This window comes from Salmo salar, chromosome 10 (assembly GCF_965601325.2).
Source record: "Salmo salar chromosome 10, fSalSal1, whole genome shotgun sequence".
NCBI lineage: Eukaryota > Metazoa > Chordata > Actinopteri > Salmoniformes > Salmonidae > Salmo > Salmo salar.
Window position 1 is genome coordinate 60,762,674 of NC_138300.1, and position 26,103 is coordinate 60,788,776.

At 42.1% G+C, this 26,103-nt stretch overlaps 1 protein-coding gene across 4 annotated transcripts in view; it reads right to left on the reverse strand.

The window, feature by feature from the left end:
- Positions 1 to 15,456, reverse strand: part of LOC106560637 (basic immunoglobulin-like variable motif-containing protein) — a 34,325-nt gene extending 18,869 nt beyond the window's left edge. For 2 of the 4 annotated variants that reach the window (XM_014123705.3, XM_014123700.2), the window contains exons 1-8: positions 15,059 to 15,346; positions 12,918 to 13,516; positions 5,182 to 5,308; positions 2,052 to 2,147; positions 1,725 to 1,829; positions 1,525 to 1,619; positions 1,080 to 1,212; positions 59 to 142 (exon numbers count right to left, since the gene is read on the reverse strand). In XM_014123705.3, coding sequence (XP_013979180.1) covers positions 59 to 142; positions 1,080 to 1,212; positions 1,525 to 1,619; positions 1,725 to 1,829; positions 2,052 to 2,147; positions 5,182 to 5,308; positions 12,918 to 13,431 — 1,154 coding nt within the window. In that variant the 5' untranslated portion in view covers positions 13,432 to 13,516; positions 15,059 to 15,346. Of the gene's footprint in view, positions 1 to 58; positions 143 to 1,079; positions 1,213 to 1,524; positions 1,620 to 1,724; positions 1,830 to 2,051; positions 2,148 to 5,181; positions 5,309 to 12,917; positions 13,517 to 15,058 lie in introns of all 4 variants that reach the window. The other 2 variants (XM_014123703.2, XM_082957108.1) reach the window with 2 other exon arrangements.
- Positions 15,457 to 26,103: the final 10,647 nt, after the last annotated feature.

Here is a 26,103-nt window from a genome sequence, read left to right on the forward strand (position 1 = left end):
CATGGTACAAGAACAAAAAAATACTGTATATAATTATAAAAGTCAGAAAGAATCATACTTTTTACAGTGAATAGCAGGGTGTTTCCTGCTTGGTTCACCAATCAGAATCCAGTGTTCCATTTCATTAGTTGGTAATGTACCCCTTAGAAGGAAACAAGAACAAGTTAACAAGGTACGTGGACGACAGCAAGAGTTACGTGGTTGACAGCGGGGGTTACGTGGACGACAGCGGGGGTTACGTGGACGACAGCGGGGGTTACGTGGACGACAGCGGGGGTTACGTGGACGACAGCGGGGGTTACGTGGACGACAGCGGGGGTTACGTGGACGACAGCGGGGGTTACGTGGACGACAGCGGGGGTTACGTGGACGACAGCGGGGGTTACGTGGACGACAGCGGGAGTTACGTGGACGACAGCGGGAGTTACGTGGACGACAGCGGGAGTTACGTGGACGACAGCGGGAGTTACGTGGACGACAGCGGGAGTTACGTGGACGACAGCGGGGGTTACGTGGACGACAGCGGGGGTTACCTGGACGACAGCGGGAGTTACGTGGACGACAGCGGGAGTTACGTGGACGACAGCGGGAGTTACGTGGACGACAGCGGGGGTTACGTGGACGACAGCGGGGGTTACGTGGACGACAGCGGGGGTTACGTGGACGACAGCGGGGGTTACGTGGACGACAGCGGGGGTTACGTGGACGACAGCGGGAGGTAAGTGGACGACAGCGGGAGGTAAGTGGACGACAGCGGGAGGTAAGTGGACGACAGCGGGAGGTAAGTGGATGACAGCGGGAGGTAGGTGGATGACAGCGAGAGGTAGGTGGACGACAGCGGGAGTTACGTGGACGACAGCGGGAGGTAAGTGGACGACAGCGGGAGGTAAGTGGATGACAGCGGGAGGTAAGTGGATGACAGCGGGAGTTACGTGGATGACAGCGGGAGTTACGTGGATGACAGCGGGAGTTACGTGGATGACAGCGGGAGTTACGTGGTTGACAGCAAGATAAAATTATTAGTAATCGATGACCTGCTAGAAAGTAAATGCACACAGGGATATGAGAGAGAGATGTACCTGTAGGCCTTGGCTGCTTTGAAAGGTGTGGCCTCGAAGCCCACAGGACAGAAGTAGTGGTTCTGACAGTGGTAAATGTAGGCCATGGTGTCATCTCTTAACCCCTGGGTCAACTTCAACAACGCCCCGTCAGCTGGAACAGGGAGAACAAATACTCAATTCAAATATGCTCCATTTTAAAAAAACAGAATCATGCAGACAGTCTGTACTACTGTATGCTTTTTCATCTATTCAGTTTCATTGTCAAACAAAGCTATTTCTTTATATAACAGACAAACTGGATGACGAACTAAAGTCAAGGCCAGCCCCAAGACATAATTGCTGGATTGACTGACATTTGAACACACTTTACTCTTTTGTATTTCCAAGCTGAGGCCAGCTTGTTACATCATAGCCAGTTTGTTAGTAGATAGGGTAGAATAGAGAGAAGAGTAGACAAACTCACCAGTCTCTCCTGCCGTCTTGTGTTTCCCGTGGGGTTTGTACAGAATATAGGAACATCCTCGGACACGGAAGTTGTCATTTATTTGCCTGAACCATCTGTTCACAAAGATTTTTAAAAATTACAAAAAAAATCTGTAGCCATTTGCTGTGCACCTTGTTTCTAATGTCAAAACTCAAAAAGTATTTTTCTGAGTACTGTACCTCATCAGAGTAGCATTGCCTGTAAAGGGACCAAACTTGATCTCCTCAAAAGGAGGCTGGAAGCCTAGGATCTGAAGAGCCCCTTCCTGGGACATGGGTGGGAGACTAAAAATACACACAAAACAAATCAAATAGCTGTTATTCCTCTTTATTTCTGGCAAATGAAAATGTACTACATGCTATAATGTGGTGGAAACATTTGTCTTGGTGTGTGCAGATCTGTTGTATTACCTAAATAACAAGTATAAAAGATGGAGTCTGTTCCTCCAACGAGCGATGATCCCATTGCTACATGTACAGAGCTACAGACATCGATAAATTGCCTACCTCCCTGCTCCTAGTGTGCTGTACAGAAAGTTCCAGCAGGAAACTAATGAAGATATCCCACATGACGTCTTGTACTGGGGGCGGCTGATGCAGTACCTAGAGAACAGAGGGAGGGGGAGAGAGAGAGGGAGAGAGATCAGAGAGGGAGAGAAAGAGAGAGAGAGGGAGAGAGAGAGGGAGGGAGAGAAAGAGAGAGAGAGGGAGAGAAAGAGGGGGAGAGAGAGAGAGGGAGGGAGAAAGAGGGAGAGGGAGGGGGAGAGATCAGAGGGAGAGAAAGAGAGAGAGAGGGAGACAGAAAGAGAGAGAGAGAGAAAGAGGGGGAGAGAGAGAGAGGGAGGGAGAGAGGGAGGGAGAGAGATCAGAGAGCGAGCGAGAGAGATCAGAGAGAGAGCGAGAGAGATCAGAGAGAGAGCGAGAGAGATCAGAGAGAGCGAGAGAGAGAGAGGGAGAGAGAAAGAGAGAGAGGGAGAGAGAGAAAGAGAGAGAGAGGGAGAGAAAGAGAGGGAGAGAAAGAGAGAGGGAGGGAGAGAGAGAGGGAGAGAGAGATCAGAGAGAGAGATCAGAGAGAGAGAGAGAGAGAGGGAGAAAAGCATGAAACTAATGAATGCCTCCTCCACTTGCAGTAGTTTCTGTCTCTGTCCGAAATGGCACCACATTCCCTATATAGTGCACTTGTTTTAACCAGAGCCCTACGGGTAGCAGTGCACTACATATGAAATAGGGTGCCATTTGGGATGCAAACCACTGTCATCATATCAGTAGTTAATACAGTATAACTAGCTCTGTGATAGGTCTCAGTAGTTAATACAGTATAACTAGCTCTGTGATAGGTGTATCAGTAGTTAATCCAGTAAAACTAGCTCTGTGATAGGTCTATCAGTAGTTAATCCAGTATAACTAGCTCTGTGATAGTTCTATCAGTAGTTAATCCAGTATAACTAGCTCTGTGATAGGTCTATCAGTAGTTAATCCAGTATAACTAGCTCTGTGATAGGTCCATCAGTAGTTAATCCAGTATAACTAGCTCTGTGATAGGTCTATCAGTAGTTAATACAGTATAACTAGCTCTGTGATAGGTCTATCAGTAGTTAATCCAGTATAACTAGCTCTGTGATAGGTCTATCAGTAGTTAATCCAGTATAACTAGCTCTGTGATAGGTCTATCAGTAGTTAATCCAGTATAACTAGCTCTGTGATAGGTCTATCAGTAGTTAATCCAGTATAACTAGCTCTGTGATAGGTCTATCAGTAGTTAATCCAGTATAACTAGCTCTGTGATAGGTCTATCAGTAGTTAATCCAGTATAACTAGCTCTGTGATAGGTCTATCAGTAGTTAATCCAGTATAATTAGCTCTGTGATAGGTCTATCAGTAGTTAATCCAGTATAACTAGCTCTGTGATAGGTCTATCAGTAGTTAATCCAGTATAACTAGCTCTGTGATAGGTCTATCAGTAGTTAATACAGTATAACTAGCTCTGTGATAGGTCTATCAGTAGTTAACAGTATAACTAGCTCTGTGATAGGTCTATCAGTAGTTAATCCAGTATAACTAGCTCTGTGATAGGTCTAGAGGTGTTTTTTTACGGCCATTTTTGTATCTCCTACACTTGATACTAGCTAGCTAGGCTAACGTTGGCTAAAATAGCTAGCTAGGTTGCTAAATATTACAGCAAAAAAGATATTAGCTTGCTGCCAAAGAGCTTGCTAAGACTATGTATATAAAGTATATAGTTAAGCAATAAAGCACGGAGGGGGCGTGGTATATGGCAAATATACCACGGCTAAGGGATGTTCTTAGGCACGACGCATCGCGGAGTACCTGGACACAGCCCTTAGCCGTGATATATTGGTCATATATCACAAACCCTTATTGCTATTACAAACTGGTTACCAACGTAATTAGAGCAGTAAAAAAAATAATGTTTTGTCATACCGGTGGTATACGGGCTGATATACAATGGCTGTCAGCCAATCAGCATTCAGGGCAGGGACCACCCAGTTTATAATACAGTATAATGAGCTGTGTGCTACCTCGATAGTAGTTAATACAGTATAATGAGCTGTGTGTTACCTCGGTAGTAGTTAATACAGTATAATGAGCTGTGTGTTACCTCGGTAGTAGTTAATACAGTATAATGTGCTGTGTGTTACCTCGGTAGTAGTTAATACAGTATAATGAGCTGTGTGCTACCTCGGTAGTAGTTAATACAGTATAATGAGCTGTGTTCTACCTCGGTAGTAGTTAATACAGTATAATGAGCTGTGTGCTACCTCGGTAGTAGTTAATACAGTATAATGAGCTGTGTGCTACCTCGGTAGTAGTTAATACAGTATAATGAGCTGTGTGCTACCTCAGTAGTAGTTAATACAGTATAATGAGCTGTGTGTTACCTCGGTAGTAGTTAATACAGTATAATGAGCTGTGTGTTACCTCGGTAGTAGTTAATACAGTATAATGAGCTGTGTGTTACCTCGGTAGTAGTTAATATAGTATAATGAGCTGTGTGTTACCTCGGTAGTAGTTAATACAGTATAATGAGCTGTGTGTTACCTCGGTAGTAGTTAATACAGTATAATGAGCTGTGTGTTACCTCGGTAGTAGTTAATACAGTATAATGAGCTGTGTGTTACCTCGGTAGTAGTTAATACAGTATAATGAGCTGTGTGTTACCTCGGTAGTAGTTAATACAGTATAATGAGCTGTGTGTTACCTCGGTAGTAGTTAATACAGTATAATGAGCTGTGTGTTACCTCGGTAGTAGTTAATACAGTATAATGAGCTGTGTGTTACCTCGGTAGTAGTTAATACAGTATAATGAGCTGTGTGTTACCTCGGTAGTAGTTAATACAGTATAATGAGCTGTCTGCTACCTCGGTAGTAGTTAATACAGTATAATGAGCTGTGTGCTACCTCGGTAGTAGTTAATACAGTATAATGAGCTGTGTGTTACCTCGGTAGTAGTTAATACAGTATAATGAGCTGTGTGTTACCTCGGTAGTAGTTAATACGGTATAATGAGCTGTGTGGTTAATACAGTATAATGAGCTGTGTTCTACCTCGATAGTAGTTAATACAGTATAATGAGCTGTGTGGTTAATACAGTATAATGAGATGTGTGCTATATTACCATCTCCTGAGGTCCAGGACTTTTCTCTGTTTGATCTCGTCCTGCGAGGCGTGGAGAGGAATGTCCTGCAGGTTCCTACTGGCCCCTGAAGGCTTCATCTTCTTAGTACCGACCCTCTTTACGTTGCCTGAAAATAGGACACAAATTTAAAGCAACCGCTCATACAGACAGAAACAAAGAGTAGGCTATATCTGTCAAGCGCTCATACAGACAGGAACAAAGAGTAGGCTATATCTGTCAAGCGTTCACACAGACAGAAACAAAGAGTAGGCTATATCTGTCAAGCGCTCACACAGACAGAAACAAAAAGTAGGCTATATATCTGTCAAGCGCTCACACAGACAGAAACAAAGAGTAGGCTATATCTGTCAAGCGCTCACACAGACAGAAACAAAAAGTAGGCTATATATCTGTCAAGCGCTCACACAGACAGAAACAAAAAGTAGGCTATATATCTGTCAAGCGCTCACACAGACAGAAACAAAAAGTAGGCTATATCTGTCAAGCGCTCATACAGACAGAAACAAAGAGTAGGCTGCACCTGTCAAGCGCTCATCGGTGCTAGGTCCGAACGTAATGAAGCAGTGTGGTGTACTAATGCTTTCCTTTGTCGTTGAGTTCTTAAAAATTTGAATTGTTTCTGAGAACAATACAGTACTTAAATGTTCCATTTCTTTCAACAACAATAAAACTCAGCAGGATAATCTTGTCACTATGATAAGTATTCTCTCTTGTAGTCACTGTGAAATAAACATGTCCCCTCATTCACCCTCTCCCTACAGCACACCAGTTCTTTACGTGGCGTCTCTGCCTGTCTGTGGTGTCTCTGCCCGTCTTACTAGCACTCTGGACAGTGGTGTCTCTCTATCACAGGTGAAGAATCTTTTAAACGAACAAAAATACTTCTACAAGCAGTTGTTACAACAACAACAACAAAAATAGCTTCAAGCGTTGTTTCCAAATACTGGTGGAGTCAATTAATAAAAGTATGGACAATCTAACGGCGAAATCAGATTCTCGAGGGACAATCAAGGCGGAAACAACATTGTTGTGGACTCTCCACATGAGACCAGGACGGAGTCTGAGAACAAAGTGCGGGAAATTATCACTAAAGAAACTGAAAGCTGACCATAGGAAGATTGAGGTGGAGGGCGCTCACAGTACTGCAAAGCCCACCACCGGCCCAGGTGACAGGCCCAGGCCGATAGCGGACAAGTTACAGAGTTTCTAGGAAAAGGTAGCTGTCCTGGAAAGAGCCAAGAACTTGAAAGGAACGTACATCTTCATCAACGAGAACTATCCTGAAGCTGTGCACCAGAAGAGGAAAGAACTGATCCCAGACATGAAATCTGCCAGAGCGCGTAGGGACATTGCTTACATCCGCTATGACAGGCTCATTGTCCACCCTCCCTCCCAAAAAGCCTGTGGGTTCGTAGCGTAAACCACGCAGCACACACACACACACACACACACACTTAAACACACCAACTGATTGACGGACTGCTGAATAATGTTATTTTTTTTGGTTCTTGTTTTGTTTGTTCTTTTCCATATTATGTCTATCTCTGATAAGCTACACAGGAAAGGGCTGAAAATAGACCATATTATATGTAGCCTTAGAAATAAGGTTCATGAAATCAATAACTTGCTAAATTCAGATAACATTTATTAATTAGCCATTTTTTAAAACTAATTTACATAATTCATTTGATGATAGAGCAGTAGAAGAGACAGAAACGCTTATGGGGAGGTATTGCTCTATATATATATATATATATACTGCTCAAAAAAATAAAGGGAACACTTAAACAACACAATGTAACTCCAAGTCAATCACACTTCTGTGAAATCAAACTGTCCAGTTAGGAAGCAACACTGATTGACAATACATTTCACATGCTGTTGTGCAAATGGAATAGACAACAGGTTGAAATTATAGGCAATTAGCAAGACACCCCCAATAAAGGAGTGGTTCTGCAGGTGGTGACCATAGACCACTTCTCAGTTCCTATGCTTCCTGGCTGATGTTTTGGTCACTTTTGAATGCTGGCGGTGCTTTCACTCTAGTGGTAGCATGAGACGGAGTCTACAACACACACAAGTGGCTCAGGTAGTGCAGCTCATCCAGGATGGCACATCAATGCGAGCTGTGGCAAGAAGGTTTGCTGTGTCTGTCAGCGTAGTGTCCAGAGCATGGAGGCGCTACCAGGAGACAGGCCAGTACATCAGGAGATGTGGAGGAGGCCGTAGGAGGGCAACAACCCAGCAGCAGGACCGCTACCTCCGCCTTTGTGCAAGGAGGAGCACTGCCAGAGCCCTGCAAAATGACCTCCAGCAGGCCACAAATGTGCATGTGTGTGCTCAAACGGTCAGAAACAGACTCCATGAGGGTGGTATGAGGGCCCGACGTCCACAGGTGGGGGTTGTGCTTACAGCCCAACACCGTGCAGGACGTTTGGCATTTGCCAGAGAACACCAAGATTGGCAAATTCAACCCTGGCGCCCTGTGCTCTTCACAGATGAAAGCAGGTTCACACTGAGCACATGTGACAGACGTGACAGAGTCTGGAGACGCCGTGGAGAACGTTCTGCTGCCTGCAACATCCTCCAGCATGACCGGTTTGGCGGTGGGTCAGTCATGGTGTGGGGTGGCATTTCTTTGGGGGGCTACCTCCATGTGCTCGCCAGAGGTAGCCTGACTGCCATTAGGTACCGAGATGAGATCCTCAGACCCCTTGTGAGACCATATGCTGGTGCGGTTGGCCCTGGGTTCCTCCTAATGCAAGACAATGCTAGACCTCATGTGGCTGGAGTGTGTCAGCAGTTCCTGCAAGAGGAAGGCATTGATGCTATGGACTGGCCCGCCCGTTCCCCAGACCTGAATTCAATTGAGCACATCTGGGACATCATGTCTCGCTCCATCCACCAACGCCACGTTGCACCACAGACTGTCCAGGAGTTGGCGGATGCTTTAGTCCAGGTCTGGGAGGAGATCCCTCAGGAGACCATCCGCCACCTCATCAGGAGCATGCCCAGGCGTTGTAGGGAGGTCATACAGGCACGTGGAGGCCACACATACTACTGAGCCTCATTTTGACTTGTTTTAAGGACATTACATCAAAGTTGGATCAGCCTGTAGTGTGGTTTTCCACTTTAATTTTGACTGTGACTCCAAATCCAGACCTCCATGGGTTGATAAATTGGATTTCCATTGTTTATTTTTGTGTGATTTTGTTGTCAGCACATTCAACTATGTAAAGAAAAAAGTATTTAATAAGATTATTTCATTCATTCAGATCTAGGATGTGTTATTTTAGTGTTCCCTTTATTTTTTTGAGCAGTGTATATATCTGAAATATATATATATATATATATATATATATATATATATATTTCAGATATATACACTGCTCAAAAAAATAATATATATATATATTCAGAGCCATAGAGAAGATCCCATGTCAAGTGTTATTTAAGTGTTGTGGTCACAGGTTCACCTGCCTCACCTAAAGCCTATTCTTTAACGGTGTTGCTATAGGCCACCAAGAGCTAACAGTCAGTATCTAGATAACATGTGTGAAATGTTTGACAGCGTATGTGATGTTAACAGACGTCTGTTTTCTGGGTGACTGGATTATTGACTGGTTTTCATCAAGCTGTCCGCTCAAGAGGAAGCTTCTCACTGTAACCAGTGCTTGTAATCTGGTCATTAATCAACCTACCAAGGGTGTTTACAAACACTACAGGGACAAGATCATCCACATGTATTGATCACATTTTTACTAATACTGTAGAACTTTGTTCTAAAGCTATATCCGTACCCATTGGATGCAGTGATCACAATATATTGGCTATATCCAGGAAAGACAAAGTTCCAAAAGCTGGGCCTAAAATAGTGTATAAGAGATCATACAAAATATGTTGCTGTGACTCCTACGTGGATGATGTTACAAAATCTCTAGGCCCTCTACTCTTTTCTATTTTTACCAATGACCTGCCACTGGCATTATAAAAAGCCTCTGTGTCCATGTATGCTGATGATTCAACCCTGTACGCGTCACCAACCACAGCTAGTGAAATCATTGCAACCCTAAACAAAGAGTTGCAGTCAGTTTTAGAATGGGTAGCCAGTAATAAACTGGTCCTGAACATCTCTAAAACTAAGGGCATTGTATTTGGTACAAATCATTACCCAAATTCTAGACCTGAGCTAAATCTGACTGTTGAACAAGTTGAGGAGACTAAATTACTTGGCGTTACCTTAGATTGTAAACTGTCGAGGTCAAAACATATTGATTCAATGGTTGTAAAGATGGGGAGAGGTCTGGCCATAATAAAGAGATGCTCTGCTTTTTTGACACCACACTCCACAAAGCAAGTCCTGCAGGCTTGAGTTTTATCAGACCTTGATTATCGTCCAGTCATATGGTCAAGTGCTGCAAAAAAGGACCTAATTAAGCTGCAGCTGGCCCAGAACAGAGTGGCACGTTTTGCTCTTTGTAATCAGAGGGCTGATATAAATACTAACCATGCCAGTCTCTCTAGGCTGAGAGTTGAGGAAAGACTGACTGCATCGCTTCTTGTTTTTATAAGAAACATTAATGTTTTGGAAATTCCAACTTGTTTGCATAGTCAACTTACACACAGCACTGACACACACACACTTACCCCACCAGACATGCCACCAGGGGTCTTTTCACAGTCCCCAGGAGCAGAACAAATTCAAGGAAACGTACAGTATTATACAGAGCCATGAGTACATGGAACAACCCTTCCATCTTATATAATGCAAGTGAACAGCAAACCTGGTTTCAAACAACAAATAAAGCAACACCTCACGGCCCAACGCTTCCCACCATTTGACCTACTGGTTGTGTGTTTATGTACTGACATGTGACCTACTGGTTGAGTGTTTATGTACTGACATGTGACCTACTGGTTGAGTGTTTATGTACTGACATGTGACCAACTGGTTGAGTGTTTGTACTGACATGTGACCAACTGGTTGAGTGTTTGTACTGACATGTGACCTACTGGTTGAGTGTTTATGTAGTGACATGTGACCTACTGGTTGAGTGTTTATGTAGTGACATGTGACCTACTGGTTGAGTGTTTATGTAGTGACATGTGACCTACTGGTTGAGTGTATGTACTGACATGTGACCTACTGGTTGAGTGTATGTACTGACATGTCACCTACTGGTTGAGTGTTTGTACTGAAATGTGACCTACTGGTTGAGTGTTTGTACTGACATGTGACCTACTGGTTGAGTGTTTATTCTGACATGTGACCTACTGGTTGAGTGTATGTACTGACATGTAACCTACTGGTTGAGTGTTTGTACTGACGTGACCTACTGGTTGAGTGTATGTACTGACATGTGACCTACTGGTTGAGTGTTTGTACTGACATGTGACCTACTGGTTGAGTGTTTGTACTGACATGTGACCTACTGGTTGAGTGCATGTACTGACATGTAACCTACTGGTTGAGTGTTTGTTCTGACATGTGACCTACTGGTTGAGTGTTTGTTCTGACATGTGACCTACTGGTTGAGTGTATGTACTGACATGTAACCTACTGGTTGAGTGTTTGTACTGACATGTGGCCTACTGGTTGAGTGTTTGTACTGACATGTATGTGTAACTGATAGATGTATTGTCTTGTTCATTATTTGTCGGACCCCAGTAAGACTAGCCGTCGGATCCTTAAAAAAAAAAGTAATCAAATGCCTATCTGTGGTTTCACTGCCTGTGTTGAAAAAGACTATCATAAGTAGGGTTGAAAAATTCTGGGGAACATTCAAATTTCCTGGTTTTCCAGAATTCCTGGTTGGAGGATTACAGATCTACTTCTTATTCCCTCCTGTTTCCGGGAATATTCAAACTGGGATTTCGGGTAAAACAGGGAATTTATTGAAAGTTCTTGGAATTTTGCAACCCTAATCATAAGTATTCACCCCGCTTGGATTTTTTCTAATATTGCTGTGTTACAAAGTGGGAATGAAATAGATTTAATTGTGATTTTTTGTTGTTGTTGTCATTAATCTACTACATAAAATACTCCATAATGCCAAAGTAAAAATTTTATTCTAGAAATGTTTACAAATTAATAAAAATGTAATAACTAAAAGTTGTTTGTTGCATAAGTATTCACCCTCTTCATTTAGGAAAGCCTAAAATCAGTTCAGGAGTACAATTTGGCTTAACAAATCGCATAATAAGTTACATGGACTCACTCTGTGTGAAATAACAAGGGGTTGATATGATTTTTTTATGACAAACCCCTTCTTCTGTCCCCCATACATACAACATCTGTAATGTCCATCAGTCAGGTATTGAATTTCAAGCACAGATTCAACTACAAAGACCAGGGAGCTTTTTTTTCCAAAAGCCTCATAAAGGGCGGCGGCGATTGGTAGATGAGTAACAATAACAAAAATCTGATATTGAATATCTTTTTAACGTATGGTCAAGTTAATAATTATGCTGTGGATGATGTATTTAACCACACAGACACATCAAAGATGGCCGTCCTTCTGAACCCAGCTACAGAACAGGAAGGAAACTGCTCAGTGATGTCACAATGAGGCCACTGGTGATTTTTAAACTGCTACGAAGTTGCGATAGGAGAAAACTGAGAGTGGATCAGCAACATTATTGTGTCTTCCATAATGAACGACCTAAATGAGTGAAAAGCAGAATAAAAATATTCCAAGACATGCATCCTGTATGAAACAAGGCACTAAAGTAATACTGCAACAACAAACAAAAAAACGAAGGAATACACTTTGCAAAGCCTAAAGTAAATGTAAAGCCTAACGTTTGGGGCAATTCCAATATGTCACTGAGTAAATGCCTCCTTATTTTCAAGCATGATGTTGGCTGCATCATGGTATGGGTATGCTTGACATTGGCAAAGACTGGGGTGTTTTTCAGGATAAAAATAAATGGGATGGAGCTAAGCAAATACAAAATCCTAGAGGAAAATCTGCTTCAGTATGCTTTACATCAGACAATGGGAGAGGAATTCACCTTTCAGCAGGTCAATAACCTACAACACAAGGCCAAATCTACACTGGAGTTGCTTACCAAGACAGTGAATGTTCCTGAGTGGCCTAGTTACAGTTTTGACTTAAATCTCCTTGAAATCTATGGCAAGACTTGAACATTGCTTTCTAGTCATGATCCCCAACACCTTGACAGAGCTTGAAGTATTTTGAAAAGAATACTGGGTAAATATTGCACAATCCAGGTGTGCAAAGCTCTTAAGAGACTTACCAAAGAACACTCACAGATGTAATCCCTGCCAAAGGTGTTTCTAACATGTATTTACTCAGGGGGGTGAATACTTACCTAATTAAGGTATATTAATATTTTATTTTTCATTCATCTTAAAATAATGTTAGGATTTTACTTCTACTTTGACATTGCAGAGTATTTTGTGTAGCTCACTGACAACAAAATGACAGTTTAATCCCACTTTGTAACACAATAAAATGTGAAGAAATCCAAGGGGGGTGAATACTTCCTATACCCACTGTACCAACAACAGATGGTCTGAACACCAGTTACTGGCACATACTGCTTAGTAACAGATGAATCAGCATGAGAATAATACTAAAGTAACTCATAGCATATCCATGAGACTAAAACATACTGTAAATGATGTCTCCAAAAGCAAGCAGAACCCCTGTTTTACACTGTATATGATTTAGGTTATTGATCTTGCTTACTTGTCCTGGGCTTTCGAGTTAGCACAGCGTCAAAGTTAGTGGTATCAATCTCCCAAGCCAGGATAGGCTTGGTGTTGCTGCAGGACACCCCCTCCATATCAAAGTCTTCGTCTGATGCCTCCTCTACACCTGCATGCTGCCCCTGACCCTGAGACAGGTCCACAGTATTGGACTTCACTAATGGGGCCCCGCTGCCATCCTGCTTGCTGTGGGCCACCTCTCTGGGGGTACTGGGGAGCCGGTAGAGAGAGGTAGCCTGGTTGAGGAGGGCGTAGTCTGAGCAGACCGTGTAGAACTTCTCTCTGGAGTGAGTGACAGGACAGGTCCATGGGAGCTGGAGCTCAGCGCTGGAGGCTCTCCGGGTCCTCAGGGAGTCCCGGGTGTGAGTGGTCAGCAGGCCGCGTTGGTCATCCTCTCTGTCAGGGGGTGGGGGTCGCTGGGACAAGGGCGTAGCCTGGTCGCCTGGCTGACTCCCAGATACATTAGGTCCTGAACTATCCCCACTGTTAGGCATTGAAGAGACGACTGGGATGTTGGATGAGAGAATTGTTTAAAGTTGAAGTGGTTGGTCTGTTTAGAGGGGTGGGTTGTCATCTATGCTGCAGAAAGGATTACAAATATTTATTAAAACTACAAATTGGGTTAAAAGATATCAACCAGGAATTGTGTTTTTTTGGCCTATAAAGGTAAAATGTTGAAAGGTAATTCATAGTCAGTAGCTAACATAGAGTTTAAGGTATCCCAAAGGCTGGCAGATGGCGATGTTGAGTAATTTAATCTTACCGTCCAGATGGAATCTATGCAGCTGGCTATGCGGCTGGCTATGCGGCTGGCTATGCAGCTGGCTATGCAGCTGGCTATGCAGCTGGCTATGCACTCGTATCCCCCATGGACTGGTTTGTACATTAAACATTCTCCATTCAGGCTGTAAATGTGTAATTTTCCTCCTTAACTCAATTGAATGGCGAGAAGGTTGAGGGAAAAAAAAGAAAAAAAAAAACCGGGGAATTTGCATAGTTTTTTATGAAACACTATTTTCCACCACCATGCTAAAGTGGCTAGTGCTACTTCCTGATGTTGCGTATCGTGTTCAGCCAATCAGACCATGGGTGAAAAAAAAAAACAGACTGCTACAACCTGATTGGCTAAATGTGATATGCAACATCCGGGACTAACATTAGCTACTCTAGCATGGTGGTGGAAACTGGTTCTTCATAAAGAAAGTATGGGGTCTCCTGAGTGGCGCAGCGGTCTAAGCCACTACATGTCAGTGTTTAGGCTTCACTACAACCTGGAGTTCGACCCCAGGCTGTGTCACAGCCGGCCGTGACCGGGAGTCCCATAGGGTGGCGCACAATTGGCCCAGCGTCGTCTGGGTTAGGGGAGGGTTTGCCGGGGGGGCTTTCCTTGGCTCATCGCGCTCTAGCGATTCCTTGTGGCGGGCCAGGAACGTGCAAGCTGACTTCCGTCATCAGTTGAACAGTGTTTCCTCCGACACATTGGTGCGCCTGTCTTCCTGGTTAAGAAGCAGTGTGGCTCAGCGGATGATGTTTCGGAGGACGCATGACGCGTCCTTCGCCACTCCCGAGCCCGTTGGAGAGTTGCAGCGATGAGACAAGATCTTAACTACCAATTGGATATCACAAAAGTTTTTTATTTTTTACGCCTTATCACCATTAAATCTAGTTAAGGAGAAAAACGACACCTTTGCAGCCTCAATGGAAAATGTTTTATGTACAACCCGGTTCAGGAGTGATAGGTGCGTTCCCATTGAATGAATGGTAAGATGAAACGACAACAATATCGTCATCTGCCAGCCTTTTGGCTAACTTTAGGGCAAGCCGTGATATTAATTCAACCACAACCTGATCTACAGTAGCATGAACACTTGATAAGGATAATGTATTGGACATTGACTACAAAACACACTTAGGAGTGGTGTAAATGTAAATGTTTTTACATTACCCGGCCGTTCAATCATAGAGCCAAAGATAAGAATATTTATTTATTTTGCGCCCACTAGGCTAGACTGCCATAACCATCACCACCTGTCATCTCAGAAGATGGCAGCAAAACATGCAGTAGCATCGGATACTCTAAAATATACACGCAATAAACCTGTAAAATGTTGGTACACATACCTTGCATTGTGTCGTGGATTTTTAACTTGGTAGTTAGCTCGGTAACCACATAGTATGTATTTCTCCTGTTGGGATAATAAATACGATGTTGTATATTGACGTCCTCCTCCTTCCGCTGTACAGTAATGATAAGCTAACCCATTACGTAACTAGGGGTGCTCAACCGTAATCTTCCACAAGATTTTCTCACAGACAGTTCTAAATTAACGCTTTGCTATATAATTATTCATTTATTTTTTAAATTGGAAGTTAAAAATCGTTCCTTATAGAGATTTAACATTACTGACCCTATTTGTTCATCATATACACAAAATATTCGGCGTTCACGAAGGGTCATCAACCCCTATCCAGCCATCCGGGTTTCTTTAACCAATCAGAAGTCGTCTGTGGTGGTGGGGTGCACTTGATTTACCTCGCTGGTACGGAACGCCGTTTTAACACTATTTGAAGCGTCAAATAAAGCTTGTTGACCAACCAGGACCTGAATATGACCATTCATTGTTTATGTAATTATTACACATTGATTTCACACTATCACTTGTATTTCATATGTCACAACGATTCATTGATACGTGTGTTATGATGATACCGGTAAAGTTTTGTCTCGCTCTGCCGCACGACCGCAGACACACTTTCCCAAGCTATGGACGGTGGTGGTTATAAAACAAAAAGGCTAGCTAGTTGATGGGACACAAACAATGTTCTTCCCCAGAAACATAGCAAAACGACATGATCTGTTTCAGTAGCTATAGTTAGCTAGCTAACTATCTAGCTCGGTGTCATCATCTAAAATACCCCTTATTCATAAAACAGTTCTACATTTGATTAATGGTCAGACCCCACCTTTGTGAAGCTAGCCACAATAAGAATTAGCCTAAATAGTGGAATTTGCTGTTCGCCTTCAAAAAAAATTGTTAAAAAAAAAAAAAAATGTATATATTCTATTGAACCTTTATTTGACTAGGCAAGTCAGTTAAGAACAAATTAGTATTTACAATAACGACCTACCCCCGGTCAAACCCTAACCCGTACGACGCTGGACCAATTGTGCGCCCCCTTTTATGTCTAATTGAAAGTGTTACAAATGAATACGAATAGTGGAATCATGCCTTAATGGAATAGATCATGCTAAACGAGGTTGGAATGTTGTTATATAAATTCAACAAAAGACAATAGTTTGTTAATTTAACCAAAAAAATCAGTTGAAATCACACTGTGGATATATTAGAGTTTAGAATTGCATCGAGGGCATACTTATTTCACTGTACAGCCTTACCTATGGATGGTGGATCAATGACATGGGGTATCAGTCTACCCAGCGACACCCACAGAACATTAGCTTCGTAGCTCTTATTGCAGGTGTCACATCTGTCGTCATGGAGAGAAGTGGACCAAGGTGCAGCGGAGTTAGTGTTCATAATTTTAATTCAAAAACGATCACTGGAACACTACAAAAACAAGAAAATACCGACAGCTAAACAGTACTGACAGCATATCACACTGAACAGAAAGAATTACCCACCACCAAAGGACCAAGCAGCAGAGGAACGAGGAAGAAGGATGGACGTGGGCGGAGATGAGGATGAGCGTTTCCAGGGCTATGGAAGAGTTAAGTAAATTCGAGAGGCAGCCCCAATAATTTTTTTGGGGGGGGCACAAGAGCAGTTTTGCGGGGCAAGATTGGAGCCCCAGGCCAGCTCCCCGTACCCTTGTAGGGCAGAGACAGACTGGACAGGTCCCGTGCTTTGGGGTTGGGGCTGTGGTGAGGCCTGGGATTTTCAGGCCGGTAGGCACAGTACCAGCGCCCCGCATGTGCCAGGGCGAAGTAAGCATCGATGCCTGAAGGGTGATGCCAACCCTGCGCTCAAGACCGCCAGTGCGCCTCTACAGTCCAGTGTTTCCCGCTATACGCACTAGCATGGAGGTGCGTGTCTCCAGGCTGGCACGTCCAGTACCAGCCCCACACATCAGGCGTCTAGTGCGTCAGCCCAGCCTCGCCAGTCAGGAGCTGCCAGAGTGGCCCGACTGCCCGGGTCTGCCAGAGTGGCCCGACTGCCCGGGTCTGCCAGAGTGGCCCGACTGCCCGGGTCTGCCAGAGTGGCCCTCCTGTCCTCCGGCCCAGCCCGAGTGGCCCGCCTGTCCTCCGGCCCAGCCCGAGTGGCCCGCCTGTCCTCCGGCCCAGCCCGAGTGGCCTGCCTGTCCTCCGGCCCAGCCCAAGTGGTCCGTCTGCCAGGGTCAGCCCGAGTGGTCCGTCTGCCCGGCGCAGCTATCGGCGCCACCGAAGTGGGCGACGCCGAAGGTGGAGAGAGGTCCACGTCCCGCACCTGAGCCACCTCCAGGATAGGTGGGTTGGGGAGGGAGGGTGTAGCACAGTGCCGTCGTTGACGGCAGCCACCCTCCCTTCCCTCCCTTATTGTTTAGGGGGTATTGTTTATTGGTTTTGTTGGGGTATTGGGGATTTTTTTGTGTTTTCCTTTTTAAGGTGCATTCCGGGGTCTACACCTCGAGGGGGGTACTGTCACATCCTGACCAGCAGAGGGCGTAATTGTATTAGTTTTGGTCAGGACGTGGCAGAAGTTTTGTGTTATGTGTTAGTTAATTGGGATTGGACTCCCAATTGAAGGCAGGTGTGTTGAGTTGCCTTTGATTGGGAGTCCTATATAGTAGTGTGTGTTTTTCTTTGGGGTTGTGGGTAATTGTTTCTGTTCAGTGTGATATGCTGTCAGTACTGTTTAGCTGTCGGTATTTTCTTGTTTTTGTAGTGTTCCAGTGATCGTTTTTGAATTAAAATTATGAACACTAACTCCGCTGCACCTTGGTCCACTTCTCTCCATGACGACAGATGTGACAGCAGGACTCTGAAACCACTGTGAATTGAGCCACATTTATTGTACCTGTTATTGTACCTACTATGTGTATTGAACACTATTCCAGAGGAAAAAAACAATACTAAGTGTACGTTTTGGAGTCTGATAACTCTGAGGACTTTCCTACAGTCAAAGTCCCACAATGAGAGCTACGACTCTCATATTTGCGTTCTGTGGGTGTTACCGAGCAGACTGATACACTATTTTATTGCTCCATAAATTCCAGCCCTCTTACCTTGTTAAATATTATCTAGTCTAAATACGGCATGATTCCACCAATTGTGTAACCTTCTGTGTCACTTTTGAAGGCAAACTGCAAATTCCACTATTGTGGATAATCCATCCATATCCAGATGAAGCCAGCTGGTTTATTATAATGTTAGTTTTGGTCAACAGGGTTAAGTAGCTGGCTAGCTAGTTATTTTTCATGAATTGAAGTTCGATTTCAATAGGGCAACAACAAGTGGCTACCTAGCTAGTACTTACTCACATGGATTCCTAAATCATTGCAAAAAAAATACTGAAAATGACTGCAGTTTTGTTAGGGTTTAACCAATTATTTGTTTGCATAACCAATATAATACAACTATTTAAACCTATATAATAAAATTAGTTGTGGTGCATAACTTATGATTACTAATGCTAAACATAAGAGGTTAATATTGTATTAACATAGATTGAGCGACATATAATAGACATGACTAACTGGAGGGTTGCTGGCTAGTAGTGTAGGCTGAGTAGACTCGTGACACACACACACACACTGCCTGGTCGTGGGGCCGCTCAAGGACAGGTGTATGTAAGGAACTGATAGAGGGGAGAATGGCTGTGGCACAAGAACAGGCACTGTCCTTGGGTGTCTGACTCTCGGGTACACACATGAAGATAAGCTAGAAGACAACTATGCTTGGCAACAAAGATGCGTCTAGAGGCTGGGACCAGCCTGCACGCCAACGATAGGATGAGTAAGTTTAAACCACACTCATCCTCCCTCTGACAGGCCAGCAGTGAGCGGGAACTATCTCTGTCAGAGTATTTAATGAAAAGCAAAGGATGTGTCACTCAGTTCTCTGTCTGCCCTGCGAGGTGTTACAGTGAGCCCGTATATACGAACATTGCATTTATCACTATTTACTTAGCTTAATAAACAGCTGTGAAACAGTACTAGAGACCAGAGTTTCTCTTTGTTCTGACACCAGCTTCGAATTGACGCAACCCGACAGTTTCTATTGGTCATTGCTTTCAGGCTGGTTGTATTGCTGCTAGCTAGGTACCAAGCTAAATCTAACTAGCTACCCCAGAGGTTGCTAATAACATCTGTATCAAACACATTTCCCAAACAGTTTTGATCCGGATCTTATTTAAAATGCTCACACAGACGTTTTCCCATTCGGTCGAACAAATAATGCGTTATTACCAACGTGGTATTGTCAACACATTGTGGCCGGTGTGGGCGCTTGTTTATTTTGTACATCTTTTGACAGTGCTATCGTAGTGGTGGCTCTTTGGCTTGCACACACACACAACATAGAATCGTGTTATTTGACATGTAAAAATAATTATTTGAAGTATTTTTTTATTTTTTTTTGACAAGCATTTGACCCATATGCTGGGTGTGGCGGCCAGTTAGGGACCAAGGATAAATGCTGTGTTTGAATACCCATACTAATATACTCTGAGTTCATTTTAGTATTGGTATCCTATCTGTTTTAGCGTACTAGCGCTTCGCCTGTTTACCGGAAGTTGATACTGTTGCTACGCAACCTCTTGCTAGCTTGTTAGCATAACAAATTACTATCTATGTGTTAGGCTATTAGTGGGTTGTGTTGTACTTACCAGTGTTCGCGGGGTCCGACATGCCAATCAACCTGCTATCTGCCAATCACGGGAATGCCTGGAATGTTCGGATGCCGGGCAGCCTGGTGGTTGGTGGAGTGGCGTGGAGGGGGGTTGGGCAGGGGGATGGAGCACTGGAAGTTAAGACCAGGTTTAGCCATTGTTCTCTCTCTCTTATGTCTGGCCTTCACAAGAGAAGGTCACGGTTGGTTTGTGGGGTATCTTTCATTTATTTTGGCATGGGCTACAGCCAAACAGTAGACTGTGCGAAGTTGGGTTAATAAACTGTCAATTCGTAAACTCAAGCCTCAGTCTGAACAATTGTTCCTTTATGATCTAGTCAGGTCATTACAATACAAACTGAGGCAGCAGACTGTGAAAATTAATATTTGTGTCATTCTCAAAACCTTTTGGCCACAACTGGCATCCGGAATAAAGCTTGTCTGGAGAAGAAAAGGTGAGCGCTACCATCAGTCCTGTGTCATGCCAACAGTAAGGCATCCTGAGACCATTCATGTGTGGGGTTGCTTCTCAGCCATGGGAGTGGGCTCACTCACAATTTTGCCTAATGTTGGGTCGCGTCAATTCGAATCTGGTATCAGAACAAAAATAGTCAGCACAGAGTACCTTCCGATTTCTTTGTACTTTAATTAATGTAAACACTTGAATGGTAAATATGATGTTCGTATATACGGGCTCACTGAAACACCACGCAGGGCAGACAGAGAACTGGAATGACATCACAAGTTTTTCTTTAAATACTTCTTGACAGACTTAGTTCCCTCTCCCTGAGGGCCTGTCATAGTAGAGAATTGGGTGTGGTTTAGACTTACTCCAGCCTATCGTTGGCGTGCAGGCTGGTCCCAGTTGTCTTCTAGCTTATCTTCGTGTGTGTACCCGAGTGTCAGACACTCAAGGACAGTGTCTGTTCTTATGCCACAGCCATTCTCCCCTCTATCAGTTCCTCACATACACCTGTCCTTGAGAGGCCCCACAACCAGGCATTGTGTGTGTGTGTCACGAGTCTACTCAGCCTACACTACTAGCCAGCAACCCTCCAGTTAGTCATGTCTATTATATGTTGCTCAATCTATGTTAATAAAATATAAACCTCTTATGTTTAGCATTAGTATTCATAAGTTATGCACCACAACTAGTTTAAGAAAATATAACCCAACACTAAGAACACAGCCATGAATAAAGAATGGTACCAACACATCCTCCAAGAGCAACTTCTCCCAACCATCCAGGAACAGTTTGGTGACGAACAATGCCTTTTCCAGCATGATGGAGCACCTTGCCATAAGGCAAAAGTGATAACTAAGTGGCTCGGGGAACAAAACATCGATATTTTGGGTCCATGGCCAGGAAACTCCCCAGACCTTAATCCCATTGAGAACTTGTGGTCAATCCTAAAGAGGCGGGTGGACAAACAAAACCACAAATTCTGACAAACTCCAAGCATTGATTATGCAAGAATGGGCAGCCATCAGTCAGGATGTGGCCCAGAAGTTAATTGACAGCATGCCAGGGCAGATTGTAGAGGTCTTGAAAAAGAAGGGTCAACACTGCAAATATTGACTCTTTGCATTAACTTCATGTAATTGACAACAAAAGCCTTTGACACTTTTGAAATGCTTGTAATTATACTTCAGTATTTCATAGTAACATCTAACAAAAATATCTAAAGACACTGAGGCTGTCACAACGTCCACAGAAGGTGCCGCCTCTCCCCGGTCGGGCGGCGCTTGGCGGTCATCGTCGCCGGCCTACTCGCTGCCACTGATCTCTGTTTCTGTGTCATTTGGTTATGTCTGTCTTTGTGTTAGGTCGTTAGTGGGGTTGTTAGTGGGGTCGTTAGTGGGGTATTTAGTCTGTCTGTTTTTGTTGGGGTTTGTGCGGGATTATTTTCATGTCGTCCTATTTAGTAGGTTGGGGACTTGTTCGTCCTCTGCCACTGTTATTTTGGGCATTAGGGTTGCTGGGCTGCGTCCCGACTCCTTCCAGGATTATTTTGTTTCTGTTGTTTTTGGAGTGTTGTTTACCCTGCCTTGTGTTGGCATTTTGTGGACTTATTTATTAAACGTGTGTTTTTCACGTACCTCGGTCTCCTGCTATTTAGAGTAGCCCTGACAGAGGCAGCAGACTTTGTGAAAATTTATATTTGTGTCATTCTCAAAACTTTTGGCTACGACTGTAGATAGCAAGAGCAATTTTTTTTAGAATGCAACAGAATTAACAATGTCCATTCAGAACTCACAACGACTATACCACTTAGCTAAGAATTTCATGAATAATCAATAAACGTTGGGTAGTTAGATAGCATTTAGTTAATATACTGGCAAGTCCGATGTATTAGTAGACAACTAACATTAGGTAGCTAGCTAACATACCGGTACATACTGCTGTAATAATAAGCTATGCGGTTCATAAGGACAGCGTAACCTAACTTATTTTGAAAAGTCATTACTTTATTACATTGCTTAACATTTTCTTAAATTTGTCATAATTAGTTACAGCTATGAATTTATATTCGCTTTCGTCGGACTTCAGCTGCATATTTTCCACGAATTACATTATGGGCCCTGAAAGCCGGGAAATAGTGTCCACAGCTTGTATGTTTTTTTTATTTCAATTTTTTTATGTTTATTTTTTATTAACAAATCAATACAAGAAGTACATGTGGGAACACAAGTATATACGAATAATATACAAAGGACAATTTACATTTGTGAATATGAAATTTGGCCAAAAGAATAATGAAATGAATTACATAAAATTGTTTTAGATTATTTCTATCGTAGGTAAAGAATCCAAGCAGTACTTCTCTCCACAATAGTGTAAAATCTTCATAAATGTGTTCAATTCTACTGATGTCTTACCACAGATTCCTTACATGAATACAAATGCCAAAAAAGATGCAACACTGTTTCTGGGTGGTAATTACAAAAGGTACAATTTGAGTTTATGTTTTCCTTAAACTTCTTCATATAGTGGTTGGCAGGATAATATTTATGAATAATTTTAAAGGAAACTTCCTTAATTTTGTTAACAAGTACATTGGGGCAAAAAAGTATTTAGTCAGCCACCAATTGTGCAAGTTCTCCCACTTAAAAAGATGAGAGAGGCCTGTAATTGTCATCATAGGTACACTTCAACTATGACAGACAAAATGAGAAAAAGAAATCCAGAAAATCACATTGTAGGATTTTTAATGAATTTATTTGCTAATTAAATTCCACATAGAAGTGGGTCTTCTTAGGAATTGTTTTATCCAATTGATCTTAAAAGTATGATATAAGGCAGTAAAGTCCAGAATATTCAGCCCACCATACTCATAAGTGTTCAGTACAACAGTTTTCCTAATGTAATGGGTACGGTTTCTCCACAGAAAGTTGAAAAGCATCTGGTCTATCTCCTTGCTTATTTTACCATCAAGATATAAAAATAGAGCACCATATGTTAGTCTAGAGATACCTTCAGCCTTGGTTATTAGGACTCTTACTTTTAAAGATAAGTCCCTCTGTAGCCATTGATTTAGCTTCTTCTGGGATTTTTTAATAAGAGGGTTCAAATGTAGTAAGCCTCTAGACTTCTGATCCTTGGTAATGGATATGCCCAAATATGTAAGTTCTTCTTTTACTGGAATACCACAATATGAAGGTGCCACACAATTTTTGACAGCCATTAGTTCACATTTATTAATGTTAAGATATAGACCAGATGCTTTGGAAAAGGATTGTATCACATTGATCGATGAGGTTTTGGTTAGCGTCTTTCAGAAAAAGTGTAGTATCGTCAGCCAGCTGGCTTATAATAATTTCTTTACCAGCTATGGGAATACCTTGTGCAGGATTATTATTTAAAGAATTTGTAAGAAGTTGGGTGATTAATAAAAACCGGTACGGAGAGATAGGACAACCTTGCCTAATTCCTCTGTTTAACTCAAATCTAGGTGAGGTGCCATATTTCAATTTGGTACAGCGGTTACCATTTGTATAGAGAGTCTTAATAACCTGTTGGGGCTACAGGTTAGCAATGAACCCCAAGACGGGATTGCTAACAAGGCTGGAAATTCAAAACATCAAAAATCTAATAATTTCAATTTCTCAAACAATCAACTATTTTACACAATTAAAAAGATAAACATCTCCTTAATCTAACCACATTGTTCGATTTTCAAAGAGGCTTTACGGCAAAAGCATAAAGTTAGATTATGTTAGGACAGTACATAGCCACAAAAGTACAAACATCCAGTTTCAATTCAAGGTCAGGCGTCACCAAAAGCAGAAACCAGCTAAAATTATGCACCAACCTGTGACAATCTCCATCAGATGACACTCCTAGGACATTATGTTATACAATACATGCATTTTTTGTTCCATCAAGTTCATATTTATATCCAAAAACAGCATTTTACAGTAGCGTGAAATTCAGATTTTTTTCTTCTCTGAAATGCTTCCGGTGAACATAACAAAATTACTATTCGAAAACATTGGTAAATTATAATATTGTCATTCAAAGAATAATATATTATCATCTCGTAATTGCTACCGAATGGCCAGATCTCAAAATAACTTTACTGGGAAATCACATTTTGCAATAAACGGGGTGCTATGCTAAGAACAATAAGCTATGCTATACAGTTAGCATCATCTAATATCGATAATAACATTGTAAATATCCCCTTACCTTTGATTATCTCCATCAGAAGGCACTGCCAGGAATCCCAGGTCCAGAACAAATGTGGTTTCTTTTGACAAAGTTCATAATTTATGTCCAAATAACACCAAGTAGTTAGCGTTCATTATGCTCCCACAAAACGTGGTGGGGGGGGGTGTAAAATCACGCCGAAAAGCAAAAAAAACCTAGTAAATAATCTATTTACGTTCGTTCAAACATGTCAAACGTTGTTTAGCATTAATCTTTTGGTCCATTTTTAACGTTAAACATCAGTAATATTTTCACACAACCTATCCTATGTCTAGATAAACAATTATGACAAACTCACGCTTCTCAGATTTATGCGCAGGCGCAAAAAAATTAAGTGACGACATGTCAACTTCCCAGCATTCTAATTTGCTCTCTGTTTATCATAGACGCTTCAAACAACTTTATAAAGATCGTTGACATCTAGTGGAAGCCGTAGGAGTTGCGAAATGAATCCTTTCTCACTATGGTATCTATAAAACAATGACACTAAATAGTACAGTCACAAAATTCACATTTTGTTTTATCTATTTTTCACAGGTTTTTGCCTGCAATATGAGTTTTGTTATACTTACAGACACCATTCAAACTGTTTTAGAAAATTCAGAGTGTTTTCTATCCGAATGTGTTAATAATATGCATATCCTAGCTTCTGAGTTGGTGTAGGAGGCAGTTAAAAATGGGCACATATTTTTTTCAAAATTTCTCAATACTGCCGCCTAGCCCAAACAGGTTTTAATAGCCTTACAGAACAAAAATCCACAAAGCCACATTTCTCAAGGGAGTGGAAGAGGAACTGATGCTCTACTGTGTCAAATGCTTTATAAAAATAAAAAAATAATATGAAGCTATCCTCGGTTATTAGGTCTGAGTAGTCAAGTATTTCTAATACTAGTCTGACATTGTTAGAAATATGTCTGTTCCTCATAAAGCCAGACTGTGTTTCATCAAAGATCGCATCCAGGGCTTCTTTAATTATTTTTGAAAGTAGTAAGGCTAATATCTTATAGTCATTATTAAGAAGACAAATTGGACGCCGGTTATCAATGAGCAGCACTTCTTTTTTTAGGCTTAGGTATCAGTGTTATGAACCCCTGACTCATTGTAGGAGGGAGAACATTGTTTGTAATACTCTTTTTAAAAAGACTTCAAATAGGAAGGGAGCTACTTGTTCAGAAAATGATTTGTAAAATTCTGAAGTAATTCCATCAACACCTGATGATTTATTGTTCTTTGGATGTTTGATAGACTCTATAATCTCTTAAATTTTGATGGGTTCATCACACTGTTTAGATTATATATCACTGATAGAGTGAACATTATTCAGTGAGTCCACAGTACGTAGAGCTAAACAATTTCCTGTAAAAATTGCTACAATATTTAGCGATTCATTTTTGGTCATCTGTAATAACACCAATGTTTAACTTATGGATAGTGTTATTTGTAGAGTGAAATTTCTCAAGTCTAAAGAAATAGGATGAATTCTGTTCTCCCTCCTCAAGACATTTTTTTCCTAGATCTAATAAAGGCTCCTTCTGCTTTTAATCTATATATAATATCCAGTTTATTTAATCTATATATAATATCCAGTTTATTTAATCTATATATATTATTCAGTTTATTTAATCTATA